Here is a 24,490-nt window from a genome sequence, read left to right on the forward strand (position 1 = left end):
AAAATAATATCTAATGTGTGTATAATCATATGTCAAGTTGTTGAGAAATGATGGTTCATGTATGTAAGCGGTCTGGTTGTTGACATTTTTATCATATGATGTAATGTCCGTAATGCAACCCATTTCTATGTATCTAACATCTCTGAAAATCAGTTTGGTTCATATTTACTCAACAAACAAACTACAGCATATCAAAGTTTTTATATATAATCTTGACTCACTGTGTATGTATGCATGTATATAAATATACGTATGACAAATCATGCTGTAACAATGCATAATTTATATCAATATAAAAGAGCCTCAAAAACTGGCATTCTAAAATTTGGAATTTTCAAAAATCTGACACTTTTGAATATTTCTTTAAGGATACCTGACCATACAAGAGTAGAGAGGGAATAGAGTGGCTGGACTCATCTTTTGCCACTAATACTATTATAATAATAATATTACAGGGTGCCTATAAATCATACACCTGATTATGAAGCCCAATTAAAATTTTATTGTAATAGGTATTCTAAAATGGTTTACTGCAGTTATCAAAGCAACTCAATGAGTTTTCCTCATGTGATTGGCAGCCTTGATCCCAGAAAACACTGGAAGTTGTTGTTGTTATTTAGTTTTTAGGAGCATTAGCAACTAAGGCCATATTGCTCCGGGGATATGCGGTGGTCATTTCCTGACCTTTCCGCATCCTCCGTATTTGGTGGTCACAGGCTCGAACCCTGGTCTGATCAAGAAGCGTGTGCTACGCACTTCTGCTCCTGCCCACCTGGCTACGGAGGCGCCTAACACTGGAGGAGCACAGCATTAAAATTGCAAGAGTGCAGTAGAAAGCAATATGGGTATTGTGCTTATGGGATAGAAAATCTCCAGTGACTGTAAAGAGATGTTTCCAATGGGAATTCCAAAAAATCCACCTGTGGAATAATCAATGAGGTGATGGTGAAACAGCTTCAAGAAACCAGCAGTATGCTGGTTTCTTGAAGCTGTTTCTTTTAGCTGCACTAGAAAGGAGCAGATGGACCTATTTATCAACAGATAAAGTTTTGGAAATTCAGGAAGTGTTTACCCAAATCCTATAATATCTATCCACTGGAAAAGTGTGCAGCTGCAAATCCCATGAGCAACATTGCACAGGGTGGTTTAGAGGAGGTTGAAAATTTATGCTTACAGAGTGGCAATCATCCAGGAAATTAAGCCTCATGACAAACCAAAAGAAGAGGAATTTTCTGTTTACATTCTCATTAGTATAGCTGAAGATGAGAACTTTCTGGAAAATGTCATTTTCAGTGTGGAAACAACATTCCACCTCTCTTGTAAAGTTAACAGACACCCCAGGGGCTCACATCTGGTGAGTGTGAGCTTGGCACAACCAGGGTCCTGGGCTGGATGTCATCATTCTTCTCTTCTTGGTGATTCCCTTCTGCTTCTCTCTCTCTCTCACTCACTCACTCTGGGTAACTTGGAAATTTTTTTTAGCTGGTGCAGCATAAGCCTCCGGCTTCCTTGCACTATATAGCTAGTAATAATAATAATAATAATTAGTACGCTACTGCAACAGGATCTAGAAAAGTTGGGCGGATCGGCTGAGAGGTGGCACCTGAACTTTAACATTCACAAATGCAAAGTACTGCATATGGGAAGCAGTAACCACAGAGTAACGTACCAACTGTGCAGTACTACACTCAGAGTAATGGAAAATGAAAAAGACCTGGGGATTATTGTGCAGCCAGATATGATGTTTTCTGATTAGTGAAAGCAGGCAGCCAGAACAGTCCACGGGGACTTGTCAATGATATACAAGAATTTTTCTAGCAGGGATAAGGAGGTGATTATCCCTTTGTATAAGGTGATGGTTAGACTACACCGTGAGTACAGGTATGGAGGCCTCATTTTAGGAAGGATGTAGAGCTGCTGGAATGAGTGCAGAGAAGGGCAACGAGATTGGTGAGGGGAACAAATGGCTACACTTACTAAGAAAGGCTTCATTTCTGTAAATTGCAGTATCTGGTAACTAGGCAGTTGCAAGGTAATCTGATTGAGGTATTTAAGGCTTTGAATTTGAGTAAGCTCTATGCTGATGGGATTCTTCCTCTTTCTCAGACTATACATATGAGGTGGGCACAAATTCAAATTGAGGAAGGATGGTTGCTGTTTGTTTGTTTGTTTTTTTTATTATTATTTTTTTTTTAGGAGTATTAGCAACTAAGGCCATATTGCTCCGGGATATACGGTGGTCATTCCCTGACCTTTCCGCATCCTCCGTATTTGGTGGTGACGGGCTTGAACCCCGGTCTAATCAAGAAGCATGTGCTACGCACTGTTGCTCCTTCCCACCTGGCTACGGAGGCACCAGGATCATTGCAGAACAGATGTGCGGAAGTTTTCCTTTAGCCAACAGTGTCAAAGATATGAAAATCAGCAAGGTAAAAATAAGGATAAGGGTAAAAAATATACTATAAGGCTAGAAAAAATAAATAAATAAAAAAAATTGACACTGTGTTGGGACTACCTTGTCCATACTGTAAATGAATGTGCTAATTTTTTTCTTTTTGCTTTTATTTCACATTTCTTCTACTGTTAAGGACAAGTATATGAACGTAGTTTCTGATACATGGTCAGCTATAGTTTCCTGATGAATTACCTGGCCATGTATCAATATTTACTTCTGCTGACATCAGATTTTGCATTTTTGCCATCCTTGTATTCAACTTATAATTAAATTTGCCCACCCATATCTGATGACAGCTCTTCCACCTTTTATTTTATTTCATTTTATTTTACTTTATTTTGTTTAATTATTTAGTATTAATATTTTTACTTTACAGTTCCTTCACCTCCAAATTGGTTTTGCAATTCAGCCCATAATTTTCTAAAATTCATCGTAACTTTTGGGATATTAACATTCTTTCGCCTTTTTCAAATCTACATTACTTCTTTTTTTCTACTATCTTTATCCTTCTAGTCCTTGGCATGTTGTGTAATTTTCACCTCCATCTATGCAAACTTTATTAGACTTATCTATTCTTACATGCTTATATATATATATATTACGCTCATTAATGCACCAAGTAAAGTTCTACAGGGTGGAATTCTTATTTATAATTTTAAATGAAATTCCTGCCAATAACAGACTATGAATATCAAGCTATAACTTTTTACAATTCAGAATGATAATTAAGCAAAAAAAACTCAAAATTATCACAAAAGCTAACATTTTTTATGAGAGTTAGCATTAGCATTAACATTAGCAGAGGCATGCAATGCAAGAAAGCAAGCTTATTCAGCATCAGCCTAAAAAAAACAAAAAAAAAAAAAAAAAACCCACCACTCCCATTTCACCCCTCCATTCGTTCAAAATACCTGTCCACCTGAGCCTTAAATTTATTTAGGCTATCAGCTTCAACAACAAATGATGGAAGTCCGTTCCACCAACCAACTACCCGCTGGCTAAAGGCAAATTTCCTCACATCTATCCAACATCTGTCCTTCCTCAATTTGAATTTATGCCCTCTCAGGTGATTATTCTGAGCAAGAGGAAGAATCCCATCGGCATTGAGCATGCTCAAACCGTTCAAGGCCTTATACACCTCTATCAGATCACCTCGCCGGTGCCTAGTCTCCAGACTCTGTAATTTGCAAAACTTCAGTCTTTCTTCGTAAGAGCAACCTTTTGTTCCATTCACTAATCTTGTTGCCCTTCTCTGTACTCGTTCCAGCAACTCAACATCTTTCTTGAAATGAGGCCTCCAGACCTGTATACAGTACTCAAGGTGTGGCCTGACCATTGCCTTATACAAGGGAATAATCACCTCCCTATCCCTGCTAGAAAAATTCCTGTATATCATTGACAAGACACCATGAGCTACTCTTGCAGCTCGTCTGCACTGCTCAGAGAACTTCATATCTGCCTGCACAATTACACCCAGGTCCTTTTCATTTTCTACCTCTGTCAGTGTAGTACCGCAGAGTTGATACATTGCTCTGGGGTTACTGTTTCCCATATGTAGTACTTTACATTTGTGAATGTTAAACCTCTCAGCCCATCTGCTCAACCTTTCCAGATCCTGTTGCAAACAGGATCTGGAGTTTCCATTGAATTGGAATTGGATATTGGAGTTTCCAAAGTTGATAGGGCTTATGAAACCTTATAGCTTATGAAAGGGAAAAGGAATTCCATCAGAGCTTCAGCATACTTAAATTTAATCACTTTGATGTACAGTTTCAATTCATTTTATTTTGTTGTCATGCCCACCCAACATTTTTATGATTAAATCAGGGAGAAATACTTCAAGATTTGTCATTGGATGCTTAATATTTAGCAAACGTTTGTGATACAATCCCCCTGAACTCAAAATTTGCACAAGTATGATAATTTAAATAAGGTGATTTTTTTTTTTTTTTTTTTCCGCTACAATCCTAACATTAGAAATAACTGTAATAATTATTATGAAATTATGAAATGAAAGTAAATATAATTATCTCCTTATCAATTAATTGTTAAGATATTAACTTTATAGAACACTTAATAAAACCCTACAGTTTACATTCTTTAAACTTAGCCATTTAGTTTAACTCAACTGTATAATATTTATTACTCTCCTCCACATTACTCTGTTTTTTTAAGTTTCTTTTCTCACTGCATATAAGTATCTCTTTATAAGTAGCATCACATTTACAAGTTTTGCATAACAATACACACAAAACATGCACAGACTGTCTAAGGCAAACAATACTGCATTAAAACTACATTTAATCAATTAATTCCTTTTTTCCATATAAATTATATGAAAAAACAGAAATAATAATTTGCTGGATTCCAAACCAAATTGTTCAATTTGGTTTGGCTCGACAAATATTTTTAACAGGACCTAATACAAAATTTCATGAAAATCTATCCACTGGGAGTCCCCCTGTCAGATGCAGCTCAATGGGCAGATATAATGATTAACATCGTATCTGCCCATGCATATATATATATATATATATATATATATATATATGCAAATGTACCTAAAAAGTTTAATTAATGATGCTAGAGAAGAAGCAAGATTGAATATTTAACAATTTAACAAGAGTCAATTCAATGTGACAGTGAAAAGGCATACTTTGTGGAGGTTTAATAGGATAAGAATGGTTCTTCACTACAAAATTAATTTAATGAAGGGAATAAGTTACAGACTGTATGTTATGATTCTGGTTCTGGAGATATTCAGCATTGGTGATAAAAGAACACTAGAAAACATCTTTAAAACACATATGATAAATATCCAATAAAGTTTACCACTGAGCAACACATATTACATAAAGATCAATTTATAATTGGTCACATTAACTCTTTCTTGACTTCTGCTTCGACATCTATATTGCAGTGTTCCCAACCTGTGATAACATATGAATACATGAAAGGCGGTACCTGGGACCTAGCAATAAAATAAGCTGTTTTTGCATTAGCATTAGACAACAATCCCATTAATAATAAGGAAAGATACAGGAATGCCTATAAAAAAAACCTAAAATATACTGCATGTGTGTGTGTGTGTGTGTGTGTGTGTGTGTGTGTGTGTGTGTGTGTGTGTGTGTGTGTGTGTGTGTGTGTGTGTGTGTGTGTGTGTGCAGTATGAATGAATGTATATAAGAATATAAAATATAATATATAATATATTTGTATATGTAGTTTAATATTTTTTTGTGTTTCATGGCCTCCATCAGGATACATGCTATATTGGACTATCCACCCAATAAATTTTAAATATGATGTCACAGCCAATCTAATTTGACAATTTTAAGATTAATTTTTAATAAAAAAAATTAAGCTTTGTTGCATTGTTGCTACCACTACAGTATCCATAATATGGTAAAAAATAATATCTATATTTATTGTATAAATAAAAATACTTACCAGAACAATCTCCACTTGATAATAGATGAAAGCCTTGGTGACAGATGCAGCTGTATGATCCTGCAGTATTCTCACACGTACCATTAGAGCATATACCAGGGCTACGGCTACATTCATCAGTATCTTTGCAGATTAATAAAATTAATTTAATATTATTAATAAATATAAATAAATAAAATATGATACAGAATTGATTCATAAAATAACAGGCTAACTAACTATGACTGTCTATGATTCACCACTGGTGGTGCCCATGTTTCTTGAAATGCGCAGAGTGGGCATCTGGCAGGTGATCGAATTTATTTTTTGTATTTGGAAAAAAAAGTTTTAGATTTTTTTAATTCTGCTTAGAGTATACCAATTCATCATTGTTTCTTAACAGATATCCTTGCTTTTGTACAAATTGGAGCAGTGTGGCATTGGAGGCAAATTGCTGCTATGGATAAAGGGATGGTTGAGTGGGAGAAGACAGAGAGTCTTCTCCCACTCAACCATCAATGGAACAGTAGTGTCCAATGGTAATCAATGGACACTACTCTTCATGGACTAATTTTATTAGTGGAGTCCCTCAGAGTTCAGCGTTGGGTCCATTGTTGTTTTCTGCATTTATTAATGATACTGATGATGATGGTATATCAGGCTTAATGTTCAAGTATGCAAACGATACGAAGGCTGGCAGGGTTGTTAATGACACTAATGACAGTATGCTGCTGCAACAGGATCTAGAAAAGTTGAGCAGATGGGCTGAGAGGTGGCAAATGAAGTTTAACATTGACAAAAATGTAAAATACTACATATGGGTAGCAATAACCCCAGAGTAATGTATCAACTGTGTGGTACTACACTCAGGATGATAGAGAATGAAAAGGACCTGGGGGTAATTGTGCAGTCTGATTTGAAGTTTTCTGAGTGGTGGAGATGGTCTGCAAGACTAGGTCATGGTGTCTTGTCGATGATATACAGGAATTTTTCTAGCAGGGAAAAGGAGGTGATTATCCCCTTGTATACGGCACTGGTCAGACCACACCTTGAGTACTGTATCTGGAGGCCTCATTTTAGGAAAGATGTAGAGCTGTTGGAACGAGTACAGAGAAGGATGACAAGATTAGTGAATGGAACAAAGGGTTGCTCTTATGAAGAAAGGCTTAAGATTTGCAAATTACAGTGTCTGGTGACTAGGCATCTACGAGATGATCTGATTGAAGTGTATAAAGCCTTGAATGGTTTGAGCATGCTCAATGCTGACGAAATTCTTCCTCTTGCCCAGATTAATCACCTGAGGGGACATAAATTAAAATTGAGAAAAGACAGTTGTAGAATAGATGTACAGAAGTTTGCCTTTAGCCAGTGGGTGGTTGATTGCTGGAACAAACTTCCATCTGTCATTGTAGAAGTTGACAACTTAAATAAATTCAAGGCAGAACTAGACAAACATTGGAGCAAATGGATGGATGAAATGGGAAGGATTCTTTTTTTTTGGCTGATGCTGGATAAGCTTGCTTTCTTGCATCATATGCTGGTGCTAATGCTAATGAGGGTTGTCAAGGTATGGGCAACCATATCTTGACACTTTCAAGAAGCCCGATATCCTTTTTTAGATATAGTCTCCATACTTAGACGCTGTATTCCAAGTGCAGACTTAAAATTGCCTTATACAGTGGGATTATAAGCTTCTTTCTCTACAGGCTATTGTTTGAAAAATCATTGATAGGCACTATGAGTTTTCCTGGCTGCTAGTTTACACTGCTCAGAGGAGCAATATGGCCTTAGTTGCTAATGCTCCTAAAAACCAAATAACAAACAAACAAACACGGCTCAGAGAACTTCATATCCACCTGTATCATGATTCCCACAACCCTTTCTTTTCTACTGATTTGAGTTCAATCTACCAAGTGTATAAAAAAATATATAAAGTGTATAAAAAATAAATGTATAAAAATGTATAACAAATGAATAAAAAATAAGTGTACAAAAATATGGCTGCCACTTTTCTGACCATCCTTAAACCCTATTCAAATCAACCTGAAATAGTGCTGCTTGCCACTCCTTCAGGATGTTATTAACCACTCTCTCACACTTTACATCATCTGTAAATTACAACATCATGCCATCTATCCTTTCATCAATGTTATTTATGAAAATCATAAACAACAGTGGTTCAAGAGCCATTCCTTGGATGGGTCTCACTTCTGATATTACACAAATCTCAAGAATATCCATTAATGACAACCCTCTGCCTTCTGCCGACCAGCAGCAACTGTGTGATTCATCTTAGAATCCAGCTTATACAGCAACTGAGTCAAATACCTAACTAAAATTGAAATAAACTTTGTTTAAATTGTTTCCTACATGATGAGTAAATAGCTAACCAGGTTAGTTAAATATGATTTTCCCTTAACAAAACCATGTCATGTATCCTTCATAATAATTTCTATCTAAATGTTTCTGGATTGCATACTTAATCATTGCCTTCAAGATTTTCCCTACCACTGAAGTCATACTTCATACTTAGAAGAATTGAAGTCATACTTCGTACTCAGAACCACTTATGCATTGGTGATATGCTGGCACTTGCTCAATCTGAATGAATCTCTCCCAAGTCAGCCTGTGCAGACATTGCTCCTTAAAGCTCTTCAAACAGAGAAGTTTTTCCTGATTTATTTTCTGCTTTATTAGTTTAAATTGTCATATTAACTTATTTTCTAGAGTAGCTTTATATTCCTAGTTACGATACTTAGTTTAAAGTTTAACTTAGACAGAGATTTCGTAGATATTACTTAGTATCGGTAACGGTATCAAATCCACGTGTCACAAATTGAACGAGAGGTCTTTTAACCAAATTTAGTCGATTTATTAACTCTATTAATTTATTAGTGGATTAATTAAATTGTTATATCAAATTATCTTCTATAAGTAGATTATAGACCTAGTCAGGATCCTTAGTTTATTCTAAATTGAGATAGCGAGATTTCGAAGCTAATCAATACTTACGAGTCCGTAGAAATACCGTTCGTGAATTCCCGCCATTTTTACACGATAGCATAAGCTTAGTGTAGTGTACTGCATAATATAATATTGTCAATTAATCAGTAAATCTATTAATCTTGATAAACTTTATTGTTAATTAAATTGTATTTTTAACTCTATATATATATAACGACATAATCGTAACAAATAATTAATACATAACTATAGTGGTACACGTGATACGGAAGTTGTATAAAGGGAACACTAGATACCGAAAAAAAAAATATATATATATATAACATAACTGTTTTGGGATATAACTTAAGGATTTAATTTTTGTTTTAAATTTTATTGAATTAAATTGGAATCATGACTCTGACCAGAGCAGCAAAGCAAAAGGCTCAAGCTAATGGGAGTGCTGTGGTTCAGGGGAGAACTGAGGGGGGCAGTTGCCCTCTGAATCACAGTCTATTAAAATGCACTGTTTGCTTGATGTTTGCGGATCAGTCGGGTACGGGACATGATACTGCCAAGGGGGATGTCTTTGTGTGTGCACGATGTAAGGAGTGCAAGGAAATCAGGCGACAACTCAGCGTTGTTATGGGCCTTTATGAGACCTTGAAGGACAGGGTGGATGCCCTCGAAGGAAATAAATTGAGGGGCCCATCAAGCTCTCAGCTGCCCACATCAACGCCAGAGCTTGCACTTGGTCATCAGGCAACACAGAGGCAGCCCCCTAGGCAGAATGCGCTGGTCCCACAGGAACTAGTAGTTGTTGGTGACTCTATTGTCAGGGAAACGGGGAACATGCTTTGTAAAAAGGATAGGTGGAATAGGACCAGGGTATGTCTGCCAGGGGCAAAGGTTGATGACGTTGTAGAGCGGATATCATCTTTTAAGGGCACAAAAGGTGATATAGTTGTACACGTTGGCACTAATGATATTAAGAGTAGGAGACCGGCGGAATTACTTAGCAAGTACAGGTCACTGTTGAAAAAAAGCCGTGAATTAGGGTTGAACTTGAAAGTGTCTGCAATTATGCCCAGACACGATAGGAGGGAGTATATGATGAGAGCCTTGTCGATCAATTCGGCCCTGGAGGGATTGTGCAAGGCTCAAGGGGTAGAATTTTTTTCAGCCTGGACTGTACTTGTTAACCGGAGAGATTGCTTCTACAGGGATGGGATACACTTAAATAGAAAGGGTGCAAGAATTTTTGCTAATGCTGTTGAGGCAGTGTTAGGTGGGTCGGAAAACTGCTAGTTGGGGGGGATACAAGGACTAATAGATTAACAGTAGCCACTGGCAGAGGTGGAAGTGATTCTTGCACTGCTTCTATTCAAATGAGCAGAAGTCTGAAAAACAAGATGCAGGATATTTCAGAGACTGCTGGTAGTCATTGCGTTACAAGTAAACACATGGGTTGTGTTAGGGTAGCTAAGAATAGAAACAGGTGCATGTATACCTGCGTGTACACCAATGCTAGGAGTTTGGTAAATAAATTTGATGAATTTGAGTTATTGCTCAAAACATCAAAGGCAGATATTGTTGGGATATCAGAGACGTGGTGTCACACAGATATAAGTAATGCGGAACTGGAATTTGGGGAATACAATGTATATAGAAAGGATAGACAGGACAGGAGGGGAGGAGGGGTTATGCTATTAATTAAGAAACACATAAAGTCAAAGGAAGTGAAGCCAGTTGACATCGATGGACAGGGCAGTGTCGAGTCAGTTTGGTGTGACATAAGCATAGGGAAATCAAAATTGAGAGTAGGAGTGTGCTATAGGCCTAATGACTCTGATGAGTATAATAATATATTGTACAGGGAAATAGAGTGGGCCAGTAAATCAGAGAGTCTTATAATGGGGGATTTTAATTTCCCAGATACTGACTGGAATTTGTGGGTTGGTCACTCGCACACTAGCAAGGCTTTTGTGGATTTATTGGATGATTGTTTTCTACATCAGCATGTTCGTGAGGCAACAAGAGGGAGCAATACTCTTGATCTGATTATCAGTAGTGATTCTTCATGCATTAAGAACCTGCAGATAAATGAACCACTAGGTGGCAGTGATCACAGTGTGTTGAAGTGGGATTTACTCAAGGAGGTAACTACCATCAGAGGTAAAGGGAAGGGTTTTTGTTTTCGTAAAGGCGACTATGATGGTCTGAGACAGTATTTAAATTCTATACAGTGGGACCAACTGATGATGTTACCAACAGCAAACTCAAAATGGGAAGCATTCAAGGAACTAATCTTGGTGGCTACCAGGCTTTACATACCAACTAAGAAATATTGTTCAAGGTTTAGGCCTAAATGGTTGTCAGATGGACTAATGAGACATGTGGCAGAGAAGAAAAATGCATGGGATACATACAAATTAATGGGTGACATGGAAGCCTACGATAGATATAAGTTGGTCTGTAACCAAGTCACAAAGGAGATTAGGCAGGCAAAGGCGGACTACGAAAAATCCTTGGCAAAGGATGCAAAGAAAAACAGAAAGGAGTTCTTTACATACTTGAACTCGAGAAGGAAAGGGATGAATCAGATTGGTCCACTGGATATTGATGGTTCAACAGTTGAGGATCCTGCTCAGGTGGCTAACAATCTAAACGAGTATTTTGAATCTACATTCACGCATGAGGAGTTATTCAGGAAGGAGAATGATGTAGGTAAAGTAAACATTGGCAGTGAGCTGGATGATTTTGTAATAACTGAGAGGAAAGTGGAGGAGAGATTGTTGAGGATAAACATAAAAAAGGCACCTGGGGTGGATGGGATCTATCCAGTTATATTAAAGGAGGCAGCAAAGGAAGTATGCAAACTCCTAGCCATAATTATGAGAGCTTCTTTGGACTCAGGGCAGGTACCCATAGACTGGAGATGTGCAAATGTAACCCCAATTCACAAAGGAGGATCAAAGGCTGACACAAGTAATTATAGACCTGTTAGTTTAACTTCTGTTCCAGGTAAATTAATGGAGGCACTGGTTAAAGAAGCACTGCAGTATCATGTAGACAAGAATTCAGTTACAGCTCAGATGCAGCATGGTTTTGTTAAGGGCAGGTCTTGCCTGACCAATTTGATTGGATACTATGATGTAGTCACAAAAGAACTGGATGCAGGGAATAACTTTGATATTATATATTTGGATCTTAGAAAGGCTTTTGATACTGTTGCACATGGAAGACTGCTGCACAAATTGGAGCAGTGTGGCATTGGAGGCAAATTGCTGCTATGGATAAGGGGATGGTTGAGTGGCAGAAGACAGAGAGTGGTAATCAATGGACACTGTTCAACGTGGACTAATGTTATTAGTGGAGTTCCTCAAGGTTCAGTGTTGGGTCCATTGTTGTTTTCGGTGTTTATGAATGATATTGATGATGGGATATCAAGTTTAATGTCTAAGTTTGCAGATGATACAAAGGTTGGCAGGATTGTTAAGGACACTACTGACGCTATGCTGCTGCAACAGGATCTGGAAAGGTTGAACAGATGGGCTGAGAGGTGGCAAATGAAGTTTAACATTGACAAATGTAAAGTACTACATATGGGTAACAGTAACCCCAGAGCAATGTATCAACTCTGCGGTACTACACTGACAGTGGTGGAGAATGAAAAGGACCTGGGGGTAATTGTGCAGGCAGATATGAAGTTCTCTGAGCAGTGCAGACGAGCTGCAAGAGTAGCTCATGGTGTCTTGTCAATGATATACAGGAATTTTTCTAGCAGGGATAAGGAGGTGATTATTCCCTTGTATAAGGCAATGGTTAGGCCACATCTTGAGTACTGTATACAGGTCTGGAGGCCTCATTTCAAGAAGGATGTAGAGCTGCTGGAACAGGTACAGAGAAGGGCAACAAGATTAGTAAATGGAACAAAGGGTTGCTCTTACGAAGAAAGGCTTAAGTTTTGCAAATTACAGAGTCTGGAGACTAGGCACCGGCGAGGTGATCTGATAGAGGTGTATAAAGCTTTGGTTTGAGCATGCTCAATGCCAATGGGATTCTTCATCTTTCTCAGAATAATCACCTCAGAGGGCATAAATTCAAATTGAGGAAGGACGGATGTCGGATAGATGTGCGGAAATTTGCCTTTGGCCAGCGGGTGGTTGGTTGGTGGAACCGACTTCCATCACTTGTTGTTGAAGTTGATAGCCTAAACAAATTTAAAGCTCAACTGGACAGGTATTTCGAACGAACGGAGGGGTGAAATGGGAGAGGGTTTTTTTTTTTTTTTTTTTTTGGCTGATGCTGAATAAGCTTGCTTTCTTGCATCATATGCCTCTACTAATGCTAATGCTAAGTCGAAAGTAGTTTTCAGTGACCTACCCCAAAATTACATCAAATCCAGAAGCTTTACTTGCCTTTAGGCTCAAAATTTTTTCTAATTATACTATCACCTGTAATTTCAAAAACCTTAATTTTACATGTGGCAGCTTCACTCACACAGCTTCTCTTCACCAAGAAGGGTCTTTTGTCAGTAAATATTGATGTGAAGTACCTCTTCAATTCATCAGCAACATCATCTGCTTTATCTAAATTTTCCCAGAACAATTTGAATCAGATAAGAATTATCTGAGAATCAATTACCAAACAGATAAGACCAATGGGTATCATCTGATTCATTTCCTTCTTCTTTGTATTCACATACATGAAAAATTCTATTCTTTATCTCCATTCTTTGTTCTCATAGCCAGTGTTTTTTCATGAAAACCCCAAACACGAGAGGTATTAGTTAGAAGCTATAGTACTTAGTACCATGCTTGGGTTGGAGGTTGAGAAGACGAAAGAAGATATTTGTTGACATTAGATTTGAACTCCTGTAGACTGTAATTTTCAGGAAATATGTATGAAGGAAAGTTGTTCCAGAAAACAGCAGTTGAATGAATAAACGAGGAAGATGAAAAGTTGGTTCTGCGAGTTTGAAGGTGGACAGTAAATGGATGTTGGCTGGTGGCAGCACGTGTTCGGACTGTTTTGAAACAGAGAGTGGGAATTAGAGAAGCCAATTGAGAAGAACAGTGCCCATGGAAGTATCTGCAAAAAAGGCATGCAGAAAAAACAGTACATCTATGAGACAGAGGGTGTAGAGGCTCTGTTAGAGGAGTCATTAATTAACCTAACTGCCCTTTTCTGAATGGAATCTAGAAGTCTGAGAGAGGTTTTGGGGGCACTGCCCGAGAAGTGAGAACAATATTCCAGGGTAGGGCAGATTTGCGATTTGTACAGAGTGAACAGCTGTGTGGAAGAAAAGTAACGCCAAGAGCGAAAGAGAAAACCAAGTTTTTTAGATGCAGAGGAAGCAATATTTGTAATGTGCTTGTGCCAAGAGACATTAGAAGTCAGGGTAATCCCCAAAAGAGATATATCATTTTGCCTAGAAATCAGAGTGTCACCAAAGATAAGCATAGGAGTAGAAGAATTATTTTTGCCAGATATAAGACAACACTGGGTTTTAGAAGAATTGAAATCAACTAAGTTGTCTTTGCCCCACTGGAGAATTACCTCGATATCAGCATTTAAGGAATTTGTAGCGGATATTCGAGGAGTTGAAGCTGATTGAGCAGGGCAAGGTTTCTCAAATTGGAAAGTGGAATGCAATGTGCTATCATGGGCAAAACTATGGATAGGAATTCCAGTCAATGGAAGAAGGTCATTAATATAAAAGAGGAAAAGAGTGGGGGAAAGAACTCAACCTTGGGGGACACCAGAATTAGTGGAGAAGTTAGAAGACAGAGAGCCATCTACCATCACCCTCAGTGAGCAATCAGAAAGAAAACTGGATAACCAATTACAAAAAACAGTTGGCAAACCATAAGATGGAAGCTAGTTTAGAAGATCTTTATGCCAAACATGATCGAAAGCCTTTGAGATGTCAAGAGCAACTACTTGTGTTTCACCGAATTTTTCCATTGAATTTGTCCATAAATGGGGAACATAGGCCAGAATATCACCAGTGGATCGACACTGATGGAATCCATACTGGCAATCATCGATCAGGTGGAAGGTTTCTGGGTAGTTTAAGAGTTGGCAGTTAATTGATTTCTACATTATTTTACAAAGAGTAGAAGTAATTGCAATGGGACGATAATTGGATGGAACAGATTTGTCACCCTTTTTAGGAACTGGCTGGATATGAGCAAATTTCCAAGCAGAAGGAAAAACACCTTTGGAATAAGAAAGCGAAAAAATGTGCCAAAGAACGAAGTAAGTTCAGGAGCACAGGTTTGGAGAACAAGTGGAGAAATACCATCAGGACCTGGAGCTTTCTTACCATCGAGATTCGTCAAAATCCTTCTGACATCCCTTTGATGGAAGCCCAAAGGAGACATTGAATGGAGCGTGTTGGGAATGGTGGGAGGTGTTTTACCAAGATCATTAATACATGAGTTGGAAGAAATATGGGATGCTAGCAGGTCAGCTTTATCCTTGGCTGAAGTGACAACAGAACCATCTGGTTTGGACAGAGGTGGGAGCAGAGATGGACAAAAGTTGCGGCCAACAGCTTTGGCAAGAGACCAGAATGCTCGGCTACCATTAGGGGAAGAAGCAAGTTTTCTACTCTTAGCCTGTCAAACTCTAGTTTGGACTGATTAATAACTGCTTTATAATCGTTGCGCGCTTTGGTGTAGGCAGGAAATGAAACTGAAGAATTAGAAACAAGCCAATTACGATATGCAACATTCTTCTCTTGAACAGCCTTAGCACATTTATTGGAAAACCAAGGTTTAGATAAAGGATGAGATTTTAGAGTGGAGTGTTGAATAAAGGATTCCATTCCTACAAGAATAATTTCACACACGATCTGAGCAAACGTTGACATCAAAAGTTTTGAAACAGTAGTCCGACCATGGAAAAGAGGAATATAAATCTTGCAGGTCATCCCATTTTGCATTCTGGTAATGCCAAATAACACGAGGTTGGGAATAGCCATGAGACAAAGGCTCCATTGGAGAAGAGACAATCACCAAGTTGTGATCTGAGGTACCTAAAGGACCACTTACTATGACCGTTTACTGAGAAGGGTTGTTTGTGAGAAAAAGATCAAGAGTGTTGACTGTATGGGTGGGTTTGTCCGGTATTCTTGTAGGTAAGTGAACATTCTGTGCAAGGTCATTAGAAATTGCTAAAGCGTCAGCGTCTCGACCAGCTGGGTCAGTGTGACTAGAAAACAGAAGCCAGCTGGAGTTGTGAACATTTTGGCAGACTGCAAATGGAAATGGACATCGTTGAGATTAGAATTAAGACCATGTATATTTTTGAAATGAACTAGGAAGTGTTTGGGAGGTTTAGATCTTTTCGCAGATAAGTTTACTCTATTATTTTGATAATTCGTGGTGTATTCAATAGTAAGAAAAAAGTGGGGGTGGGACATGCTGTATGAAGTAATTAAAATTTTTGGATATGGCGTACAAATGGTAAGAATATACTTAGATCATTGATATAATGTGGCCTCGACAATGCCACTCGCATACACACTACTGGGACTCTCTCCAGTCACTATCTGGAAGAGTAGAGGTAACAAGATTATACACTATCTGATCCGGAAGCCTCCTAAAGAGTTACCAATAGGTTCGGCCCGGTGTACTAACTAGCGGCTGGCCTGCAAACACCATTTTAGAGCTGTACCTTCGAAATGTAAGGAAGAATGAATCTCGCCATGATGTTCATCATAACTTCAAAAGTCTTTGGTCATACTGCATGATGGAAGATATGGGGAAGGGTTGACTGGAACTTAGCTCTGGAGACTAAACATGGGTTCCACCACTTTAAGCCTCCAATAAGCAAAGTGGTGGTACTGCACCGGTTGATGAGAGTTAACTACCACCTAGTCTAGGAAACCAACTAAACTAATAATGCCACTTCTAGGAAATGGATAAACTGGAACAGCAATTGTGTGACATACTGAAATATCAGTGTCCACTGTGTGGAAAGGGGGCAATATGTGTAGATTAAACGGCACATAAGTACTATGTCATATCACGTGAATGTATTTTAAAATGAAATGTATTTATTGAAGCATTATGACATCAATCTACCCTTAAAAATTGCAGCGTTTTAGGGTTCTACTAAAACTCTGTCTTCGGTCCTCATTGGGGGGGGGATATAAATAAAATTCTATAGAGAATTTTAAATAAAACTTCTACATAAAATTCTACAAATGCTGTAATAATAACAACGATAGGAAAGAGTGAAAACTAAGCAGGTAATTAAATGAAAATTGTGAATAACAAATTAGTAAAAATTTAGGCAGGTTATTATTGCTGCCGAAGAGGGGGGAAAAACCATTTTCTCTTAGACCATCTTCATCTTGACTAGTGTAGCAATTTGGGTAGAATTTGAGAAAAAAATTATAAAAAATGAGCTCCAAACACATTCTAAACTGTTCAAGATGAAGGTGATCTAAGAGAAAGATTTTTATTTTCCCTTTATTAGCAATAACATATTGTAAACATTACAGTTTAATTTGAACACCTTTTCTGACACTCAGATTTTACATTACATTTTAACTGATTCTATCATTTGATTTATATTAGTGATAGTAATTTAATCACTTGAGTTATTTATTTAAGTTCAATCTCTTTTATTATGATTTCTTAATTTTGAGTTGCATATTTGCATGTCATTTTGGATTCACTGATTGTAGGAGTCTACCTCTAAATTTGTATTTTGTTTGTTGTGTTTGCTTATTTATTCCATAGAGGGAGGGGGCCATAGCATAGCATTATTCATTTCACTTAATGTATTCACTGGGGCATATCGAGATATCCTCTGATTTTTTGCTGTGATAGCAACATTTTATTTAATGTTTGAAATACGACCCTTTTTCAGAGTTCACGAGTACTGGTGTCCCTTGAAATGATGATACTGCTTGTGAGCTCTTTGTGAGCTCTACAAAGCAACATAATTAGTTTCAAATTTTACATGTTTTGAAGGGCAACAGATTTGAAATAAATTTTTAAATGAGCTAAAAAATGTAAGTAATTAATAGTATTGAATATGCATAATATATATTTTTTATTTTTTAATAATATATTTTTTTACATAAACAGAAATACATGCACTGCAAAGGGAGGAATGTTACACACTTAACAGTCTTTTAAATTGAAAAATGGAAGAGCCTAAGAGACTGATGCTTCTATTTTTTATCTAATACTTTTGTTTGTAATTTTTATCAAAATTAATACCTTTTTTTGTTTTTTTTGAAAATAAAGGGTGTGAAAAACACAGCTTGTTTTAAAAATTTTAACATTTTTCTAAAACTTAAACAGATACATACAATAAGTATTTCAATCCATTAAGAAAATATTTAAATATTGGCAATGTTTGAGCAGAATTGAAAAAAATTCTATGAAATGTTTTCCAAAATTGAAAATAAAATGGGCATATGTCAGGTGCTCCACTACTGTTTTTGTTACAAGTGGGAGGTGTTACCACTGCCAGATTAAATTCTATTAAGTGGGACCAACTGTTAATGTTACGAAATGCAATTTCTAAATGCGAAGCATTCAGGAACATAACTTTAGAAGCTACCAAGCTTTTTATACCAACTAAGAGATACTGTTCAAGGTTTAGACCTAAATGGTTGACAGATGAACTAATGAGACCAGTCAGAGAGAAAAAAAATTACATGATATGATTATAAATTATCAGGGGACAAAGAAACACACAGTAAATACAAACAAAGTTGAAAGTGGGGTGAGACAGGCTAAGGCACATTACAAGAAGTCTTTGTCTAGGAATGAGAAGAAAAGTAGCAGCGTTCTTTGCATATATATCACACTAGAAGGAAAGGAATGAACCACACTAGGCACAGCACAACTATTGATGATCCTGTTCTGGTTGATAGCAAAATGAATCAATATTTTGCATTTACATTGATACATGAAGAAGTGTTTATGGATGGGCATCCCAGAAGTATAGCAACTTACAACTGGTAGCTAAATGATCTTGTGATAAGTGAGAGGAAAATGAAAGTGAAAACTATTGACGATAAATGTAAATAAGCCACGGGATGATGGAATCTTTCCAGTTATACTAAAAGAAGCAGCAAAAGACATAAGCAAACCTTTAGTCATAATTATAAAAGCATCCTTGGATGCAGGGAAGATCTCTGAGGATTGGAGATGTGCAAACGTCTTCCCTGTTCATAAAGGGGGACCAAAGGGAGATGTGAATAATTATAGACATGTGAGTTTGCTGTTCCATGGAAAATAATAGAACCAGTGATCAAAATTGTAATGCAGAACCATCTTAAGAAGAATACAGTTATACAGCAACTGCAGCATGGATTCTTTAAAGGACAATCATGTTTTACCAATCTGACTACTATAATGTAGTAACAAAGGAACTGGATGCATAAAAATAATTCTAAGATCATACACATATTTCAGCAGAGCTTTTTATACTGTTCCACATGAAAGACTGTTATACAAATTTTAGCAGTGTGGCATTATGGGAAAGTTATTGCTGTGAATAAACAGATGGTTTAATTACAAAAGGCAGAGAGAGTGTTTATTAACACGGCACTGCTCTTCTTGGACTAATGTTATTAGTGGAATCCCTAAGGGTTCAGTGCCTTGGCCCTTTATTGTTTTCAATATTTGATAATGATACTGATGAAGACAATCAAAATTAATGTAAAAGTTTTCTTATAATATATGAAGGTTGGAGTGGTTAATGAAATAAGGGTATGATTCTGCAACAAGACCTAAAAAAAAACTAGCCAGTTGGGCTGAGAAATGAAAACTGTGGTTTAACATTGAGAAATGCAAAATATTGAATATGGAAACAGTAATCTCAGAAAAACATACCAATTGGGTGGTAATTGGTATGTTACGGTAATGGAGAAAGAAAAAGACTTATGGGTAATTGTACAATTTGACATGAAGTTTTCTGAGAAGTGTAGACAAGCCTATTATTTTACGATGTGTATCTGTTGGAATAGATACAAAGGATAGTATCAAGACAGTCAGGGAAAGAAAGCATCTGGAAATTAGGCACCTACAAAGAGATCTGATTGAAGTATTCAAGGGCTTAAATGGATCAAGTAAATTAAATGTGGATGGTATCCTAACTCTTACTTAGATGATATGCATAAGGGGACATAAATTTAAATCAAAAAAGGATGATTGTAAGAGAGAGAGATGTATGAAAATTTGTTTTCAGCCAGAGATAGATTGAGTGTTGGGGGAAATTTCCATCTGATGTTGTTAGAGTGGATAGTTTGAATAAAACTAAGGAAGAAAATTATTTGGGATGGAGGGATACGGTGGGTAGTTTTATTATTATTTCTTTTTGGATGATACTTATATTTTATCCAATATAATTTCCATATGACTATGGGATTATTGAATATGTAAATTATATATTAATTAATTAGAGTTACTTAATTAATTAAATGAAAACTAACAATACCCAAATTATGAGCCCCTATGAAATGTTGAGAAGTTGGTTAATTTTTTTTTTTTTTTTTTGCAAAATTTTCAAAATGCATCAAGTTAATAGTTGTGAGATTTATTCATTTAGAAGTTACTAATTAACTGGGCAAGATCAGGAGAAGTGAATGTGGGGTGGGGGAGGACACAGTCCTTTAAAAAAAGCTACTCTCTACCTTGTGCCAGCTCTATTACTAAAGTTAATCTTTTTTCTAAAATGGACTGGCAATTTTATAACTAAAGAAGATAATGAAAAATTAAATCATTATCATTTGGAAAATATTTCTTGAAATGCTATTTTTAATGGAAAAGAGAAAAAAAAAAAAAAGTGAACAATTTAACCAGTTGCATACCAATGCATTGGTCTCCAGCTGGTGACAGATAATAACCAAGACTACATGAGCACTGAAAACTTCCTTGAAGATTATGACATCTACCATTCTGACAAATACCTCTCCTTTCAAGACACTCATCAATATCTGAAATAAAAGGTAAAGAAGTCTGAATACAAAGTATTATGCAAAGAAATATTATTTGCACACATCAGTTAAGACATTGTTTTAATTTACAACTTTTTTGCCTACAGTGAAAAAATAAAACATGCACATTTTTGCTATGTTATGTTTAATTATAAATATGATGTAAAGCAATGTAAAATAATTATAAATATAATGCGAAAATATATTTCTGTAAAGTGCCAGCAGGAGGGATATGATACTATGAACTGTACACAGTGACCAGCTACAAAGCAATGACACCTTAAGTATGATGATCTTTCTCAATTTTATTCAGTGTGATGACAGTCCATAGTGTTATCAAGCTAAATGTCTTCCCCTTACTGAGACTACACACATGAGGGGACATAAATTTGAGTTGAGGAAGGATGATTGCAGGATAGACGTGTGGAAGTTTGCCTTCATCCAATGTATGGTTGATTCTTGGGGAAACCTTCCTTTTTTTTTGGCTGATGATTTATAAACTTGATTTCTTGCATCATTTTGCACTACTAATAATCATTTGAGTGAGTGAGTAAAACATCAAAATAGAGAGTGAGAAACTGAATAGTCTTCATAGTGAAAGGATTAGTTCCAGATGATTTAGGCCTATAATTTCTCTTTACCTTTTTTTTTTTTTGTATTTAATAGCATATCAACAACTATGACCAGAGTGCACCAACATCAAGAGCTGTAACAGTGTACTCACCTAAACAGTCCCTATGACTTGGAGAGAGCCTGTATCCATCAGGACAGCGACATTCAAAACTGCCAGGAATATTGACACAGTTGGAATTCCCTAGGCACACATCTGGTAGTTGACCACATTCATTAACATCTGCAGGGGGAAAAAAAATAATAATAAAAATAAGAATATTATGAGGGTGGAGTCCAACAATTTGATTGCATATGAATTGTATGCAGTTCCCAATTTTTTTAATTATTAAAATTAAAAAAAAACTAAAGAAAATTTTGTTAAATGAAAAAGACATTAAATAAGAGGAAAGAATCATATCTAAAACAACCTAACACTAAGATAAGTTGTGTAGTAATAATGATTACTTCTAACTTGCTTGCTTTTGCTTGATTACATTAATAGTTAAAATACATACTTTTTAATTTTTTTTTTTTTTTTTTGCATTTTTTTTTCATTGTGGTAATGTGAGTAAGCTCTATGCTGATGTGATTCTTCCTCTTGCTCACACCACACGCATTAGCACAATGTCGCACAATGCGACATTGTGCGACAGACAGTGAACAAACTTTGTAAACGATGGGTCAGTCATTAACCTAACTGCCCACTTTTGAATGAAGTCTAGAAGTCTGAGAAAGTTTTTTTTTTTTTTTTTTTAATAAGCACAAAAGGTATTAGAATTTAGTATCATGCTATGTTGAAGGTTGATGATATGAAAGAAGATTCTAATTGATATTATACTTGAATTTCTGTGGACTGCAATTTTCAGGAAATACATATGAATGGAAGTTCTTCCAGAAAATGGAAGTTAAAGGAATAAATTAGGAAGAAGAAAAGTTGGTTCTGTGAGCTTGAAGTTGGATACTAAAAGGATGCTGATTGCTTGCGGCATGTGTTTGGACTGGTTTGGAAGAGAAAGGAAGAATTATAGAAGCCAATTAAAAAAAAAAGTGTTGATGGAAATATCAACAGAAAAGGCAAGCAGCAGAACAGAACATCTATGAGCCAGAGAGTGAAGAGACTTTGTTAGAGAAGAGTCATTAATTAACTGCTCTCTTTTGAATGGAATCTAGAATCCTCAGAGAGGTTTTTTGGGAGCACTGCCCACGATGCAGGAATAATATTCCATGACAGGGTAGATTCGAAATTTGTACAGAGTGAGTAACTGTTTAAAAGAAAAGTAATGATAAGAGCAAAAGACAAAACCCACTTTTTTAGATGCAGAGGAAGCAATATTTGTGACGTGCTTATGCCAATAGAGATTAGAAAATCAGGGTAATCTCCAATAGAGATATATGATCTTTTCTACAAATATGAATGTCAACAGAGTTTTTGAAGGAATGAAATTAACTAAGTTATCTTTGCCCCACTGGATAACTAAGTGGAGATCAACATTTAAGGGACTGGTAGCAGATATTTGAAATGTTGACGTTTTTTGTGCAGGAAAAGGCTTTTCAAACTGGAAGGTGGAATGCAATGTGCTAACATCAGCAAAACTATGTATACCATTAGCATTAGTAGGGGCAAACAATGCAAGAAAGCAAGCTTTACAGTATCAGCCAAAAAAAAACAAAACAAAAACACCCATGACTTCCCATTTCACCTATTCATTTCCTCCAATAGTTTGTTAGGTACTTCCTTGAATTTATTTAAGCTATCAACTTCCACAACAACAGATGTTCCAGCAATCAACTACCTGCTGGCTAAATGCAAATTTCTGTATATCTGTTCTGCAACTGTCCTTCCTCGATTTGAATTTGTGCCCACCTAATGCATGTGGTGTGAGCAAGAGGAAGAATCATATCAGCATAGAGCTTGCTCACATTCAAAGCCTTAAATACCTCAATCAAATCACCTTCCAAGTGTCTAGTCACCAGACACTGCAATTTGAATAAATGAAGCATTTCTTGGTAAGAGTACTTCTTTGTTCTGCTCACAAATCTCGTTGCCCTTCTCTGAACTCATTCCAGCAGCTCTACAACCTTCCTAAAATGAGGCCTTGAGACCTGTATGCAGTACTCAAGATGTGGCTAGACCACTGTCTTATGCAATGAGCTCATCACTTCCTTATCCCTGGTATCAAAGTTTCTGTATATCATTGAAAATACCCCAAGAGCAGTCCCAGCAGCCCGTCGGCTTTGCTCAGAGAACTTCATATCTGACTGCACAATTACATCAGGTCTTTTGCATTTTACTTTTTCACTGACACGAACTCAGCAAACATCATAATAGTAATAGAGGCATGTGATTCAAGAAACCAAGCACATGAGCTTATGTAGAATCAGCCAAAAAAAAAAAGAAAAAAAAAATTCACACAACCATTCGCTCTAAAAGTTTGTCCAGTTCCTCCTTGAATTTATTTAAGCTATCAACTTCCACAATGGCAGATGAAGTTGTTCCAACAATTAACCATCGCTGGTTAAAGGTAAATTTCCGCAAATATATTCTACAGCTGTCTTTCATCAATTTGAATATATGCCCCCTTAGGTTCTTAATTTAAGCAAGCGGAAGAATACCATCAGAATTCAGAGTGCTCAACCCATTCAAGGCCTTATACACCTCAATCAAATCACCTCACAAGGTGCTTAGTCTCCAGCCGCTGCAATTTACAGATATTAAGCCTCTCTTAGCAAGAGGACCCCTTCATTCCCCCTCACCACCCTTGCTCAGGTTTGTAATCTGAGCAAGAGGAAGAATCCCATCAGAATTGAGCCTGCTCAACCCATTCAAGGTCCTATACATCTCAATCAGATCGCCTCACAGGTACCTAGTATCCAGATATTGCAACTTGCAGAACTTAAGCTTTCTTCGTAAGCATACCCGTTTGTTCCTCTCACTAATCTTGTTGTCCTTCTCTGTACTTCTAGCAACTATACATTCTTCCTAAAATGAGGCCTCTGGACCTGTAAGCAGTACTCAAGGTGTGGCCTGACCATTGCCTTATACAAAGGGATAATCACTTCCTTTTCCCTGCTAGCAA

At 36.8% G+C, this 24,490-nt stretch overlaps 1 protein-coding gene across 3 annotated transcripts in view; it reads right to left on the bottom strand.

Moving 5' to 3' along the window:
- LOC150080668 (fibrillin-2-like) overlaps positions 1–24,490 on the bottom strand; it is a 1,460,049-nt gene that overhangs the window by 371,479 nt on the left and 1,064,080 nt on the right. For all 3 annotated transcript variants that reach the window (XM_090381969.1, XM_090381968.1, XM_090381967.1), the window contains exons 43-45: positions 21,526–21,654; positions 20,676–20,801; positions 5,906–6,028 (exon numbers count right to left, since the gene is read on the bottom strand). In XM_090381969.1, coding sequence (XP_090238095.1) covers positions 5,906–6,028; positions 20,676–20,801; positions 21,526–21,654 — 378 coding nt within the window. The remainder of the gene's footprint in view (positions 1–5,905; positions 6,029–20,675; positions 20,802–21,525; positions 21,655–24,490) is intronic.

The sequence above is a fragment of the Mastigoproctus giganteus genome, chromosome 9 (assembly GCF_048544385.1).
Source record: "Mastigoproctus giganteus isolate SK-2022 chromosome 9, ASM4854438v1, whole genome shotgun sequence".
Taxonomy (NCBI): Eukaryota; Metazoa; Arthropoda; class Arachnida; order Uropygi; family Thelyphonidae; genus Mastigoproctus; species Mastigoproctus giganteus.